The sequence below is a fragment of the Panicum virgatum genome, chromosome 1N, assembly GCF_016808335.1.
Source record: "Panicum virgatum strain AP13 chromosome 1N, P.virgatum_v5, whole genome shotgun sequence".
In the NCBI taxonomy this organism is placed as follows: domain Eukaryota; kingdom Viridiplantae; phylum Streptophyta; class Magnoliopsida; order Poales; family Poaceae; genus Panicum; species Panicum virgatum.
Window position 1 is genome coordinate 62,837,949 of NC_053145.1, and position 14,570 is coordinate 62,852,518.

The 14,570-nt window shown below is 46.0% G+C and overlaps 3 protein-coding genes and 1 pseudogene across 6 annotated transcripts; 2 read left to right on the top strand and 2 right to left on the bottom strand.

Annotated features, from left to right (window-relative positions):
- Positions 1-437: 437 nt before the first annotated feature.
- LOC120657312 (mitogen-activated protein kinase kinase kinase 1-like) lies at positions 438-4,483 on the top strand. Of its 4 annotated transcripts, none has more exons than XR_005668122.1 (9): positions 438-583; positions 777-851; positions 1,087-1,176; positions 2,798-2,848; positions 2,928-3,047; positions 3,364-3,439; positions 3,505-3,601; positions 3,822-3,926; positions 4,083-4,483. XR_005668122.1 is itself a non-coding variant. In XM_039935606.1 (8 exons), the coding sequence occupies exons 4-8, from the start codon at positions 3,040-3,042 to the stop codon at positions 4,263-4,265; spliced, it is 432 nt and encodes a 143-aa protein (XP_039791540.1). In that variant the 5' UTR covers positions 438-583; positions 777-851; positions 1,087-1,176; positions 2,890-3,039; the 3' UTR covers positions 4,266-4,483. The 4 variants fall into 4 exon arrangements, 1 of the variants encoding a protein (XP_039791540.1); XR_005668123.1 differs by having other exon boundaries at positions 2,928-3,036; XR_005668124.1 differs by lacking the exon at positions 2,798-2,848 and having other exon boundaries at positions 2,890-3,036.
- A 455-nt stretch (positions 4,484-4,938) lies between these two features.
- Positions 4,939-9,369, top strand: LOC120657311 (mitogen-activated protein kinase kinase kinase 1-like). The gene is made up of 9 exons (XM_039935605.1): positions 4,939-5,853; positions 6,513-6,597; positions 6,727-6,789; positions 7,140-7,297; positions 7,421-7,496; positions 7,587-7,646; positions 8,016-8,120; positions 8,474-8,695; positions 8,831-9,369. Exons 1-8 carry the CDS (start codon positions 5,123-5,125, stop codon positions 8,651-8,653), a joined length of 1,458 nt encoding a protein of 485 aa, XP_039791539.1. The 5' UTR covers positions 4,939-5,122; the 3' UTR covers positions 8,654-8,695; positions 8,831-9,369.
- A 100-nt stretch (positions 9,370-9,469) lies between these two features.
- Positions 9,470-11,306, bottom strand: LOC120657309 (pentatricopeptide repeat-containing protein At1g05750, chloroplastic-like). The gene has a single exon (XM_039935604.1). The coding sequence runs from the start codon at positions 11,277-11,279 to the stop codon at positions 9,783-9,785; it is 1,497 nt and encodes a 498-aa protein (XP_039791538.1). The 5' UTR covers positions 11,280-11,306; the 3' UTR covers positions 9,470-9,782.
- Positions 11,307-11,692: 386 nt separating this feature from the next.
- LOC120657313 lies at positions 11,693-13,710 on the bottom strand (annotated as a pseudogene).
- Between the last annotated feature and the right edge of the window lie 860 nt (positions 13,711-14,570).

A 14,570-nucleotide genomic window follows, 5' to 3' on the forward strand; every position in this document is an offset into this window, starting at 1 on the left:
AAACTTACCAGCGTAATCAGCCTAGCACAAGCATTTAAAAGGCCCATCGAATTTTCATATTAAATTCCGCGCGAAGGTCGTGACTCGTGACGTTCCCAGCTTTCTGTCCTCTCTCCACGCACCCTCGCTCCCGCCTCCCTGCGTGCCACGAAGGACGCGGCCTCGCCGGCCCTCTATTCCCCCCTTCCTCACAGGCTCCCAGCAATCCAAGTCAACAAGCAAATATGCAGTCCCGGCGCCGATCCCGCCGGCCGCCGAGGCTGACGCGCAGCAACGCCATCCGGGAGTCGGCGTACGTGCCGCCGCCGGCAGGCCTGACGCGGTTCTCGCCGCCGCCGGACGACCAAACCGACACGGTCGGTTCGATCCGTGCTGATGAACCCGAATTTGAAGAAGGAGACGAGTCGGGAGCTACGGATGAGGAGGTCGGGGAGGCGGAGGAAACTGGAGCCCGGACTGCTGCCTTGTTGGAGGCGACAGCTTCGAGCGTGGTCGACGTGGTGAGGAGGAGAATTGCGAATTGGACGAAGCTAGAGCTCGTGAGGGCCGGATCGTTCGGTAGGGTGTACAAGGCGGTGAGCGAGTAAGTCTTGTCTCTTTCGTATGGCTTGCCCGTTAAGTGTTTGATGCAATGCTTCGTTGCACCGTGCTGTCTGGCCGCCTGCTTGCTCTCTCTTTTCGCCTAGATGGTATTTTGTGAGGATGTAATCATGTTATCAGCAGAAAGTGTATGTTGTCTCTTATAGTTGGCATACAATCGTATCTTACCTTGTCAGGAACGGATTTATCTTCGCTGTCAAAGAAGCATCGTTGATTGGTCCGCAAAGCAAAGTGCAAGTCAGCTAGAGCAGGTAGTTCTGTCTCTTAGCATTTAGTAGCTGGTCAATTTGTTTTCTTTAAACAGCTGCTCGTTTTATATGTTTAGAACCTAATTCGGTGGAAAATGATACCGAACATGACGCATCAACTGCAAGTTTTGTCAGGCCTTTCTATGAATATAGCTATTTGGTTAAGACTTTCAGTCAGCTATGATATGTACCACTCTGTTTCTGTCCGACTTCTTCTCACGGGTTTACTCTGATACAGTATCACTCATCATTTCACTGTTTCTGGAGATCTTGCTTCTGAGCCAAATTGGAGCATAAGAACATAGTACAATACTTCGGTGCCAAAAAGGTGAGACTGAAACTTTTTTTTTTGAAATAAAGCACGAGCACTGATATGGCATATAAGGAAGGAAGCAAGCGAGTCTTACAGTAAGTTTAATATTACATGGAACCAGACACACTCAAACTGAAACACGCTCCCTGAACGGACAGAAACAAAAGTTGGGGCACAAAACAACTCTGAAACAAACACTGAGTGAAAGGAGAAATTCTTGATGGGGGAACATTGCGTCACATGTAACTGAAAGTTCCCAATCACCTCAGCACATCATCGCATCACATATAACTTAACTTAAGGTTATTATTTTTTTTAGAAAAGGGCTTTACCCTGCTTTTATAGAAAGCAATAACGTACGGCATACAAAGGTTTGCTGGGGTTACCAGCTTACAGATGTAAAATACTCCCTAAAAGGTTCGCAAGCAGTGTCGGATAGACATTACAAAGGAAAAGCAAAAAACTCAAATGAACAGGTCTTCAGGTGAACGTCTTTTTATTTCCTCCAGGAAGGCTCCCATCCATCGTTTCACTTGTCCAGCCCAATCTTTGATCTTTGATTGATCAGCCTCGCGCTGAAGCACCCACCATTTCTGCAAGAACATATTTGTTTTGTATAAAAGGTCAGTTGGGTTTCATGGAACCGACCCTCAATCGCACGTTTGTTGCGAGAGGTCCAGAGAGCCCAGGTTACCATAGTTAACAGGAAAAGCTTAGCATTATAATCCTTGCACCCCAAAGGAATCCAGTTGCCTAGAAAATCTTGCCACCCCACTGGAATCCGATCCCAGCCCAAAGCTTCTTTGAAACAAGACCATAAGAACTTTGCTACAATACAAGAAAAAAAAATATGGTCTGTTGTCTCCAAAGCATTGCATATGTTGCAGCAAGGGTTTCCTTTCCATTTTCTTTTTTTGAGCTCTCCCCCAGTTGGCAATTTGTTGTGTGTGATTTGCCACAGAAAGATTCTTAATTTTAAGGGCAGTTTACTATTCCAAACCCGGTTCAATCTCTTATTCAATACCCCCCCTGTGAGAAAGCCATTTATACAGAGAGCTTGAAGAGAACTGACCCGAGTTCTCCAAAGCCCACCTGACCGAATCCTGTTGGGAATTCAAACAGCTCCCCTCCAACTGATCCATCAACTCTTCCCAAATGTCTACATCTTGAGGAGACAGAGTTCTTCTAAAAGTGAGATGCCATTGGCCATTCACAAAGAAATCTTTGACTAAGCCTGACTTATTATTACTAAGATCATACAGCTTAGGATATGCAAGCCTCAGGGGAATATTGCCTTTCCAGATGTCATCCCAGAATCTGGTTGATCTCCCATTGTTTACTTGGAAAACAGCCCCCCCAATTGAAGTTATGTTTAATTTTGTTCAGGCCCCTCCAAAACTGTGAGCCACGGGCTCCTTTTTGACACAGCAAAGGTTTATGTTTGAGGTATTTATTCTTGAGGAGCTGGCAGCAAAGATCCTCCTCAGAGTTGTTATAAATTCTCCATACCCATTTCGTGAGCAGGGCCTCATTAAAAATTTTGGTATTAATAATGCCGAGACCCCCAAAAACTTAAGGTTATTTTCCCTTTATTCACTTTGTATTTCATTTCTACCATATTTGTGATTTGATGCAGCGCAATATTGGCGTGATTGTGACTTGTGAGGTCACCGTGCACTCTTATCCCGTGAGTTTACTTCACCATTTCTGATCTGGATTTACATGCAGGAAGAAACTGTGCTTAGCATTTTCCTTGAATTTGTCAGTGAAGGTTCTTTGGTATCTGTATACGAGAAGCGGCAGTTGGAAGAATCAACAATCTCTGCATATACTAGGCAGATTCTCACTGGATTGGCTTATCTGCATCATAATAATGTAATGCACAGGTGATCAGATATCATCTATATTAATTTTACTTTCTGGGTTATTTTGATTAAATTGTACACTTTTTTTTTAACTCTTCAGTCACAAACTGAACGATAATGAAATAGTCAGTTGTAATCTATGTGATGATTGTATTGCAAAACTTAATTATGCCAAAATAAAATTCAGGTCCTGGCAAATTTGTTTTACAAACTTAAATCAACGTAAAAGAATAGTCTTGCTTGCTTCCTGCTCCTAGAGCCTGCTCCCCTGTCAATACACCTGTTTTAGTGAAGTATATGTTCGCATTAGTAATGGTAAAATATCTTCCAAATGCAGAGATATTAAATGTGCAAACATTTTACTTGACCTAAATGGAACCGTGAAGGTTGGAGATTTTGGACTGGCAAAGCAGGTTGTTTTTTTCTCTCTCTCTTTTGATTCTTTCAAGTATATAAATTTTCTAATCTTTGCTAGCAGAGGCAGTGAGATCTGAAGCTGTTGAATCCAAGGCTAGATTAAAGTCTGGAAGCAGAAAAGGTCCTGTGCAGGAAGTGTATATTGGATGGCTCCTGAGGTATATGAACACCTTCTACTGTGGAGTAGTTACGCATGCTACTAAGCTACGATGAAAAAAAAAACTATGCAAATACATGCTGTATCTTTCCTTTTCCAAAGTAGCAAAATGTCAAAATCTGTACTTGGACCGTGCCTAGCCGATTGCCTCGATCTGTTTCTGACTTGCTGAACTTTCGTATGAGCCTATGATTCCATTATGACCTTTTGACAAAATTCAGGTCATTCGCGGGACTCCATACGGGCGTTCTGCTGATATCTGGAGTCTCGGGTGCACTATCCTGGAGATGTTCATACAAAGACCTCCTTATCCTGACGACAATTGGGTTAGTGGTTCTCGCAAACATTCTCCTACCTTTTTTTCCCCATTCAAAACATTGGTCCACAAATTGTTTCTGTGTGCTCATGCATTCACATGGTTCAGTTCTTCCCTGCGCATGCTTACAAAACCTTCTGTTAACACGTCCACTTCGATCGATCAGGTATCAGCTTTCTGCCAAATCGGTCGTGGTCAGCTCCCTCCGGTCCCGAGCTCACTGTCGCTGGTGGCTCGCGAGTTCATACACAAGTGCCTCCGGGTAAACCCTGACGACCGGGCCTCTGCTGACGAACTGCTGGGGCACCCATTCGTGGCGCTGCCGGATTCAGAACAGCATGTCGCCTGATCGACGTTGTCACGTTCAGAGTCAGCAGCTCGTTGCTTCTTCGATGCTGTTCCTTGTTGGAAGTTTCAGAATCGTCGTAGCATCGTCAGGTGAAGGGAAATCTTTCGCGCTAGATTCAGGCATGCGATTTGTTCTGTAAAATACATGTACGCAGACAGAGGCACGGGACTCCGCATCCAACATTGACTATTCTTTGTTGCTTTTGATTTGACGGTGCACCTCCGTGTTTGACCACGACTCGGTGGGGGCTATCGTCGCGCGCGCGCTACCGGTCTGACCTCCACCCGACGTCCTGATCCGTTCGCCGGCGACCGTCCGCAGACGCTTGATTTTTTTTTTGGTCTGTAGCTTCGCCGATGCGCAGCCGGAGGAGACGGAGAGCAGCCGGCGAGAAGCTCGGCGGCTGACTCGAATCACCAGCCACCGCCTGGTGCTCTGGTGATGTGACCGCGACCGCTGGCCTGCCTGCCCGCCAGCGCCAGCGGCCCGGTCTCCTCGTTCCGCCGCTCGCGACGCGCCGTGACAAAAACACGCGTGCAAGCCGCCGACCTGGCCACTCCCCCTCCCGGCCTCCCCCCGTCACCCTCCCGCTACACTCCAACGCAGCGCAGCGACCGCACCGCACCCGCGCCGGGTCAAAAGCGAGCGCGGCTTCCGCTTCCCAGGTCGCAGCTCCGCGCTCGCACTAGCGCGGCCAAAGCCCCCCCTCCTCGTCAAGCCCCACTCCCAGGCGCGGACGTGTTCCGCCGTGCGCCTCTGTCCCCCCTTGCTCTGCCGGTCTGCCCTGTTCCCCACGCAAGGCCAAGCCCGGCCGCCACCGCGCGCCGTAGCGGAGGAGCCGCCCGCCCATCCCACCCATGGCGAGGCCGCAGCGGGCGAGGCCGCAGCTGTCGCGCATCAACGCGATGAGGCACTCGTCGTACCCCGGCGAGGACGAAGGCGCGGGCGACCCCGCGCCGGCCGACCTCGGCTCCGAGTTCGCGTCGCAGACCAGCTTCCGCATCCGCGGCGGCCACGGCGGCCGCGCAGAGGTCGACGACCTCTTCCGGAAGCTCGGCCTCAACGGCCCCGAGGACTTCACTATCTCCCCGGCCCTCTACGCCGCCGCCATGGCGCACATCCCAACCTCTTCCCGCAGCCGCCGCCAGTCGCTGGAGGCTCCCCTGGCCCTGGACCGGGGCGCCGAGGGTTCAGCACGGCAGGAGGCCGTTGAAGTTTCTGCACGATCCTACAAATGGCCTGAAGCTGAATCAGGCAGCAGAGTGATCGAATCGGAGACAGCGAAAGTTTCCCTACGAGAGGTTGCCGCCGTGGTGAAGTTGGGGGATGCAGACACAGAGAAGGGGAAGGGTGATCCGGTCAAGGTGGATCAGTTGCGAGTTGAGAGAACAAAAGCGGTGGTTGTCGAGGCGCCAAGGGAGACTACGGGTGCTCTGGTTCAAGTTGTAGCAGAGTCAACTTCTCGTGACATTGAGCATTGGATCTCGCCATCGCCACACAGGCGGTTTAAGAGAACCATTACGACTTGGATCAAGGGAGAGCATCTCGGGAGTGGATCGTTTGGGTCAGTGTACGAGGCCATCAGCGAGTAAGTTTTGATCTGCCTACTTCACGTATGTAATGCTGTATTTTTGTTTATATCATAGTTAACTGGCACAGAGGGGACAAAGGAAGAACAGCTATAGTTTTGCTCTGCTGAATACAGTAGATATATTGCTAAAAGCCCAAAACCGTGGTTTTTAGTTTGGAATAGTTGGGACCTTCTAGTCAAAAGCAGTTTACCCATATTTTGCCATCGATGTCATACTCATTTTAGGCATGCTAATAGTTGACTGACGTTCAGATGAAAATACGATTATGCGTCAGTTTTCAGATGACCCTGAGTCAGCGAGTCAAGTCTTCTTGTTGGACTTTAGTCTATCCTGGCATTTTCATTCGAGGAATGAAAAAAAGGAGGATCTATCCTGACATTTCATGTAGAGTCTTGTGTTCCATCTGTGCTTTCATGTCATTAGGTTTCTCTGTGTCAAAAATAATCGTTGTATTAAATTGACATGGCTATATCAATGTTTCTATAATTTTGGCAGTCCTTTAGAAACTCCAGACTTCACAATTTTATTTATGATTCAAATCCAATGCAATCAGTTATGCTATTTGGTGTGAATAAAATTCAGAATGTTTGGATGATCCCAAACATTTTCTGCAACTCACTGTTTGAAAGACTGACTTCTAACATTTCTTTTACAGTGATGGTTTTTTCTTTGCTGTCAAGGAGGTATCCTTAATGGATCAGGGACTCAACGCAAAGCAGCGCATTCTGCAGCTTGAGCATGTGAGTAATGGATTATTCATGCTTGAGAATGATGCCCGTTATTTTGCTTCTAACGATATGTTTCTCAATTAACCATTTTTTCCTTGACTTCCACTGATGATAGTTTATTCCTTTCTTTCTCTGTTTCAGGAGATATCCCTCTTGAGTCGTTTGGAGCATGAAAATATAGTACAATATTTTGGAACAGATAAGGTAATTTCCTCATTGCAGTGGTTATGAAGTTCCTTCTCAGAATGAATCTATTACAAAAATACAAAAAAAAACCTGTATTTTCTGCTGTATACTTTTTTTTTTGAAACCCGCCAACAGCTTTGCTGTCTGGTATGTATTAGTAGAGGAGAAGAGTAAAAAATTTACAAAAATACAGGGAGAAAAACAAAAACAAATTGTAGAGTCCACATCTGTTGTATACTTAGATTTTCCCCATGTGGTGACTGCTCTGTTGTATTCGATCTCATGCTGTTTTCATGCCGAATGCTATCTCCAAATATGGGCAGTTTGTCCGTCATGAAAATCTTTTTCGTGGGATGAATGTCTTGCAGGAAGGTGGGAAATTATATATTTTTCTCGAACTTGTAACTCAAGGATCATTGGCAGCTTTATATCAAAAATACCATTTACAAGATTCACAAGTCTCAGCATACACAAGGCAGATTCTGAATGGTTTGCTCTATCTACATCAGCGGAATGTCCTGCACAGGTGAGTTAGGAGAATTAGAATGCTATTTGATTGTCTGCTTTAGATCATTTTCTGTTCCCAACTATTTACTCAGGTTTAATGTTTCTGGCTATTGAGCATGGTCTTCTTCCCCTATGTTACCAGAGATATCAAATGTGCGAATATCCTAGTTGATGCAAGTGGGCTGGTCAAATTGGCAGATTTTGGACTTGCGAAGGAGGTATTCACCATGACATTCTAAACACCCTAAGAATCATATATGTTCTTCTTCTACATGTTGTACTGATGTTTTCTAATCTGCATTTGCAAGATATCAATTTTGAGCCAGGCAAGATCTAGCAAGGGAACTGTTTTCTGGATGGCCCCTGAGGTTAGTATGTGTGTGTTGTGCTGTTTCTACATCTCAGTGGTCCTGCATGTTGTACTCTTAAAACAATCCAGAATACAAATCTAAGTAACTCAAGTAAAGATTGCCTATAAATATCCTGGGGCTTTCAACCTTAAAAGCTTCAGTAGTTCAGTTACTTGACAATGGCAAGTGTCTCAAGTTCGATACTTCATGAGCTGGCTTTCGAAAATCAAACCAGATAGCTGTAACTGAAAAGCAACTAAAAATTGTGAGCACGGTGACAAAAAAGATTATGATAGGACTTCAAGCTGTTATTTCTCGTTGTCACAAAATTGTACTTTAATAAAATTTGGTCTCCAAGTTGTGACCTAATATTTTGAGCATTTTCAGGTTGCTAAGGCTAAGCCACATGGACCACCAGCAGACATATGGAGTCTTGGCTGCACAGTTTTGGAGATGCTGACAGGCAAAGTTCCATACCCTGATATGGAATGGGTGAGTGCCTGTGCCTCCTTAGTTTCCTGCTACACATCATTAAGAATTTTTTTAACTAGAAATACACTGTAATTTGAAGTTTTAAACACTGAAATACATGAACGTGTGTGTGTGACCAAATTCAGAAAGAAAGAAGATCCATGGCTACCTTTCCTGGTTGATGGATTTGCTGTTTTATTTATATTATATATAGTGGACCAAAACAGTAGTAGTCTTATTAAATATGATTCATTCCATTGTTTTCATGAGAAAAATTATAAATGATATGCAAATTTTATTATCATCTGTTCTTCTGTTGGTAGAAAATGTACACCTTCGTGGTGTATGATGCAGAATTTTCTTCTGTTTTGCAGACACACGCTTTGCTTAAAATTGGTAGGGGAATACCACCAGAAATTCCTTATACATTATCGGAAGATGCGCGTGATTTCATAAAGAAGTGTGTTCAAGCAAATCCAAATGACCGTCCATCTGCTGCTCAGCTATTGGAGCATCCTTTTGTTCAGAGACCGCTACAACATTATAGCGCATGATGTTTTCCTCTGCTTCTAACAGATTCGATTGTACATAAGCTGGTAAGTCTTCGACCATCCTCTTAAATAGAGAGGTTATTTAATAATTAGAATGTTTTGATCTCTGTTAACTTATTACTCAATATAAGATGTAGCTGAATTTGCTAGAACTAATGATTTTTTTTTTGCATTTTATAGATTTAATTCACATGTCAAAGCTTGTGCTGATAATGATGATGACCCCTTGGCCTGAATTCCGAGAATGGTCCCTCAATCTGAAGACATCCCTTGATCACTGTACCATTTTCATGCTTGATAGTTTATGGGAGGTTTAAAATTGCTTTCAATCCGGTAAGCACATCCAGGCACTTAGAAGCAATTATGTGGATGTAGGGCATTCCATGTTCGGTTGAAGATGGCTGATATAAGTGATTCTTTTCGAGCTTGTTGGGTGTTTACACCATGTTCCTATGGCTATGCCAGCATAGTTTGCATGAAGATAAACTATGGAAATGGCTTAAATTGTGTATTGGTGGCATCTTGCTAGCACAGGATGGTTTGCACACCACCAAGAGCGATTCCTTTCATGTACATCCTAATATCTGGCTGATCCAGTGTTTACTAGTATTTGACATTTTGGCCAAACGGGAAATCACACTGTTAGATTAAAAGCGAATGATGTGGATGCTGGCAGTATAATACAGCTGTCGCTCAACGCTCGCATATCGTTTGCCACCTCTGCATGCCTGTACAGCTCAAATTTTATTTCCTGCTGATGTTCAGAAAGCGCCCATAATTACAGTGACTCTAGCCGATCATATATGTCTAAGTGACACATAAAAGCAACATGGATTGTCTATATTGATTCAGCTCATCAAATTCGGATCAAAATTGCTGAAACCAATTGAGCTTTCCTGTGTGCTATACATGTTGAATCCATTCATAATGACTAAGTGACGATGGGCAATCACAATGGGCTAACAACAGCTGCATGCACTGAGAAACAATACAACACTTCTTACTGATCTACAACAGATGTTCTAACACTTTTTACACAGAGAAACCCCACAGGCAAAATGATGACCACTTGGTGATGCGGTGATGCCTGAAGAAGCCTTGCATCTTCCACATTCTTGCAGTTCTCGGCAGCTCAATCCCCGTCGAAGCAGCTACCTCCATGCTCATCATAATCATACATCTCGTGCATGAGCAACCCAAGCATCTGGCCAATCTCTTGTGCCTGCGGATGAGACCGATCGCTCGACACGAACTCGTGCACGTCGCCGTCGACCTCCACGGCGCTGTACCCTGGCCGTTTCTTTAGCCCGCGCGCCTTCATCAAGCTCCGGACCTTCCCGGCGCCATCCCACTTCCCCACAGCCGCGTAGATGTTGGACAGAAGCACGTAGTTGGCGTCACCCCCAGGGTCCAGCTCGAGGAGGTGCTGCATCAGCTGCTCGGCCATCTCCAGGTCCCCGTGCATCCGACAGCCGGCGAGGAGGCCCCCGAGCACCACCTCATTGGGTCGCATCGGCATGGTCTCCACCACGCGCATCGCCTCGTCGAGCCGCCCGGCACGGCCAAGCAGGTCAACCACGCACCCGTAGTGCTCCATCCGCGCGGTGACGCCGTACTGTGTCGTCATGAGGTCGTAGTAGCTCAGCCCCTGCTCAGTGAGGCCGGCGTGGCTGCAGGCCGTGAGCACGCCGGTGAGCGTTACCGCATCCGGCTTGAACCCCTGCCTCCGCATCTCCTCGAAGAGCTCGATTGCGTTGGTGCACCGGCCATTGGCTGCGAACCCGACGACCATCGAGTTCCAAGAAACCACCGTCCGCTTCCTCAGGGAACGGAATACCTGCGCCGCGAGCTCCGCCTGTCCGCACCGCGCGTACATGTCGATCAGCGAGTTGGCGACGCGGACATTGCGCTCCAGCCCCTGCCTGACCACGAGCCGGTGCGCCCACATCCCGAGCCCGAGCGCGCCGACCTCGGCGCACGCGGAGACGATGGCTATCAACGTGACGTAGTCCGGCTCGACGCCGTCCAGCAGCATGGCGCGGAAGCAGTCGATGGCCTCGTCGTGGAGCCCGTTCTTGACGCACCCGTCGATGAGCGCCGTCCAGGAGACCTTATCCGGCCCGGGCATTCCGTCAAACACCTCGAACGCGGCGTCCACGAGGCCGTTGCGCATGAGCCCGGAGATCATGGTGTTGTAGGTGACGACGGAGCGGATGGGCATTGCGTCGAAAAGCTGGAGCGCGAGGTGCGGGAGGCGGGACGCGAGGTAGAACCGCACGAGGCAGGTGGAGAGGAGGAGGTGGGAAGGGAAGACCTTGAGCGCGTGGGCGTGGAGCGAGAGCGCCAAGGGGCGGGCGAGCGGGGAGGACGGCGAGTCGGCGCAGGCGGACAGGACGGTAAGGAGCGTGACGTCGTTGGGGCCCGGCGCGGCGGGGGACAAGAGCATGGCGGAGAGCGCCGCGGCCGCCGCCGGCAGGTCGCCCTGCCCCGCCGCGCGCGCGATGGCAGATGTCCAGGAGACGACGTCCCGCTGCCGCGGTGGGCGGGCGCGTGCGCGGCGGGGCTTCGGGGTCGGGCGCGGGGGTGTGGGGATGGGGATGGGAAGAGACGGAGCGGCGGCCACCGCCATGAAGCTTCTGGCTGCGAAGCCTCAGGCTGGCACACTGCTATCGTTTTTTCATTTTGGCGGTTACCAGAACTAACTAAAAAAATATCTGTTCGGTCAGACACACCTTGATTAAGTGATATTTTAACATAAAACAGTTTAGTTTAGAACATTGCAGAATTTTAGATAGAGTTCTATTGCGGTATGCATTCCATAACCTTACAAAATCATATTGCTGTGAAAGCATTTTCATGAGAAGTTAAGCATCCATAAAACTATTCACAGTATCAACTGCTCTCATTCTTAACGCCACTTGTTCCGGCACAAACCTAAGCAAGTCCCCCATGGAAGAACTGGTACACATAATTAACGTGGAAGCAGATACAACTTTTTACAGATTTACATAATTGTACATCACTGCTATATACACATTGAGCTTTGTAAGGTTCCCTTTACAACATACATGTGAGAAACTATGTACAAGCAGCACTTTGATGTGGAGTGAATTCCGATGGAAGGAAAGACTGCAGCTTATGAGAGAGAGACTAATAGATGAAATTACATCATAGCTACAGATTCCAATCACTGAGGACATTGTGTCAATGTCCTTGCACAAAAGGGACACAAAAAGAGGCAATGAAATTGCAGGCTTATAATATAATTCAAGCTTGCCTGGTGACAAGAAGTTACATAGTGAAATTAAGTATCTTGCTCCTGATATCAGTGACAATGCACAAAGGAGCACAACTACCACAACCTGATCCTTCTGATGTTTCGCTACAAGGCAAAAACGTTTTTCTTTCATGCCAATAAGTTTGTCTAGGTGGAAATAAAAAAAAAGCTTTCCTCCTTGCTATCCTTAAATCCAATTCATATATGTTTGACTTCGACAATAGTGGGCAAATTCTCTCCACCTTCGCAGAATAGATTTGAGCTTACAAATATCTACCAGGTTTCCTATCATGCCCATAACGACACGTAACCTCAATAGTCATCCTCAATGTTACTTCCACTGAGTATGGACACTGCATATTGAATTGCAAGTTCTATCCAGTCTGACAGAGGTGCAAATGGCAGCAAACCAGCCAAGCATGGCAGAATAAGTGACACCAAAACATAAAATGCATATCGGCGAGCCCAATATGGTAAACGAACGGCCTTCGTGCTGTTTGTCACAGAAATAGGACCATAGAGCATTCGATGTAAAATAGATGGCCGAATGTTTCCAAGTAAATGGATGAAGCAAAGGGCTTCCCAGAATACAAGCCATAAATTTCCATCCCCACCCAGTGTGTCGACACATTTCCTTCCAAACCAACCACAAACAACTCCCAATAACATACCGTTGAACGTTATTGGCATGTTTGGTCCGGTCATTGCAGAACACTGGAATATCAGCCAAGCGATTAATAGGATCATCAAAACTTCAAATGATATCCTCGCTGATGCTATTAAATTGCATTTGAAAATCAGAAATCCCGAGTTGAAAGCTGACACTGAACTTGGCATCCACCAAGATGTATACTCCTGCAAGAAAAGGGACACATTACATGAGTTTCTCACCACAGAATTTGCTAGAAACTAATTTGTAACGGAACATTGGGCACATACCCTTGAAGCAGCTGTACAAGCTGAAGTAACAGCAGTTATCCGCTAGTATGAGTAAATATATGTCCCATATCCAAAACAGGCAGACATGAGTACCACAGCAGTAAGAAGCATATCTATAAGCTTCCTGAGCAGTTCTGCATGCCTTGTATCCTCTCTTTGAGTCTTAAATTTCTCCTCTTTGAAAGAGGCTCTCTCAAATCCCACACGAATTTTAACCTTCTCTAACTCATTTGAGTCGGAGCTGAGAGCTAACTGAGATTCCGTCAATTGCAATTCTCTCATAGTAAGTCCTATTTCAAGTTTCTTGAGCTCATTTGAACGAGCTTGCTCATTGACAGATCTCTCGAATACACTCATAACATGCTGATCAATTCCTGGAACAGATCTACGACGAGTAAGGTGAACTAGCTGATGATTGACACCCGCATGAAGAATGATCTGATTATCCATGGAACTCAAGGGTGTGTCTTTCTGGACATCATGTATCCAACTTTGTGAATCAGCGCCACTCAACTTGATTTCAGATACAGAATCACCACCTTTGTAAGAACATTGAGGCATATCTTGTTCATAGACAGGTGTATCATTGATAAGGTGGAGGGTTCTCAATGTACTACCAAATGATTTTTCAAAGTTTCTCATGAAAATCTCGAATCTGTCGCCATAAATCTACAGCACAACTTAAGTCGGAGATAAGAAGCTTATGGGAAGTGGAAAATGAGTAGTGAACAAGAACTGGCCTGCTCATACATTTGTCAAGGACTCCTTCACAGCTGAGATACACATCTGCATCCAGATTTGGTGAGAGTTTTGTTCCAATAAACCATAATCATCTGCAGGAAGACTAAAGATAAGTAGATAACATGTGTACCTTTGAGCAGGGTTCACCTAACACCGGTCAAACCGGTCCGGCCCGGTTCCGGTTAGGGCCGGTTTGGCCCAAATTCAAAATTTAAATTTAAATTCAAAAAAATGAAAAATTCCCAAAAAATTCCTAAAAATACTTCAAGATGCGACAAATCTAATGGTGTCAAATTTTCTCAAAAATTTGTTCATTTAGTATAGTTTGCGGGGATTTGAAGTTAAACAAAAAAAATGTGCATACAAAAGTATACAAATACAATGTAAAAGTAGTACAAAAGAGAGTTGGAGGGTTCATTTAGACTAAAATATATTATACAAACATTTATTTAGTATACTTTGCGGGTATTTGAATTTAAACCAAAAAAGAAAAAAATTGAATTTGACCGGTTACCAGTCAAACCGACCAGTTACCGGTCAAACCGGCCGGTATACCGGTCGGTTAGACCGGTATACCGGTACGAACCGGTTGAACGGCGAAGTTTGAATTCAAATTTGAATTTGACCGGTTCCGACCGGTAACCGGCCAAACCGGACTGGTATACCGGAACCGGACACCTCTGGTTTGGCCGGACCGGTCGGGAAGGTAAACCCTGCCTTTGAGAGGACATCAGGTTGTAAACTTCTTCTAGAACCACTGCATCTATTCAGAACCTGTAATAGATTCACCTAATTATTTTTTGAAAATTACACAATTTAAGTTACTGGCAGAATGTGCTTCCTCCTAGAGGACCTAGATAAGTATCAAACATGTGGGCACGCTCAATCAATTAGGATATGAGATGCTCGTATCTATGCACCTCAATATCAGCTAGCATGCAAGGGCATTCAAAATCACAGAGT

Excerpts from the sequence above, each read along its gene's own strand:
- LOC120657312 (XM_039935606.1), top strand. Across the intron at positions 3,440-3,541 it reads ATTTTGGACTGGCAAAGCAG|ATTAAAGTCTGGAAGCAGAA; the intron begins GTTGTTTTTTTC and ends ATCCAAGGCTAG. Across the intron at positions 3,602-3,821 it reads TATATTGGATGGCTCCTGAG|GTCATTCGCGGGACTCCATA; the intron begins GTATATGAACAC and ends GACAAAATTCAG.
- LOC120657311 (XM_039935605.1), top strand. The coding sequence starts at position 5,123 with ATGGCGAGGCCGCAGCGGGCGAGGCCGCAGCTGTCGCGCATCAACGCG. Across the intron at positions 6,598-6,726 it reads GCATTCTGCAGCTTGAGCAT|GAGATATCCCTCTTGAGTCG; the intron begins GTGAGTAATGGA and ends TCTCTGTTTCAG. Across the intron at positions 6,790-7,139 it reads AATATTTTGGAACAGATAAG|GAAGGTGGGAAATTATATAT; the intron begins GTAATTTCCTCA and ends AATGTCTTGCAG.
- LOC120657309 (XM_039935604.1), bottom strand. The coding sequence starts at position 11,279 with ATGGCGGTGGCCGCCGCTCCGTCTCTTCCCATCCCCATCCCCACACCC.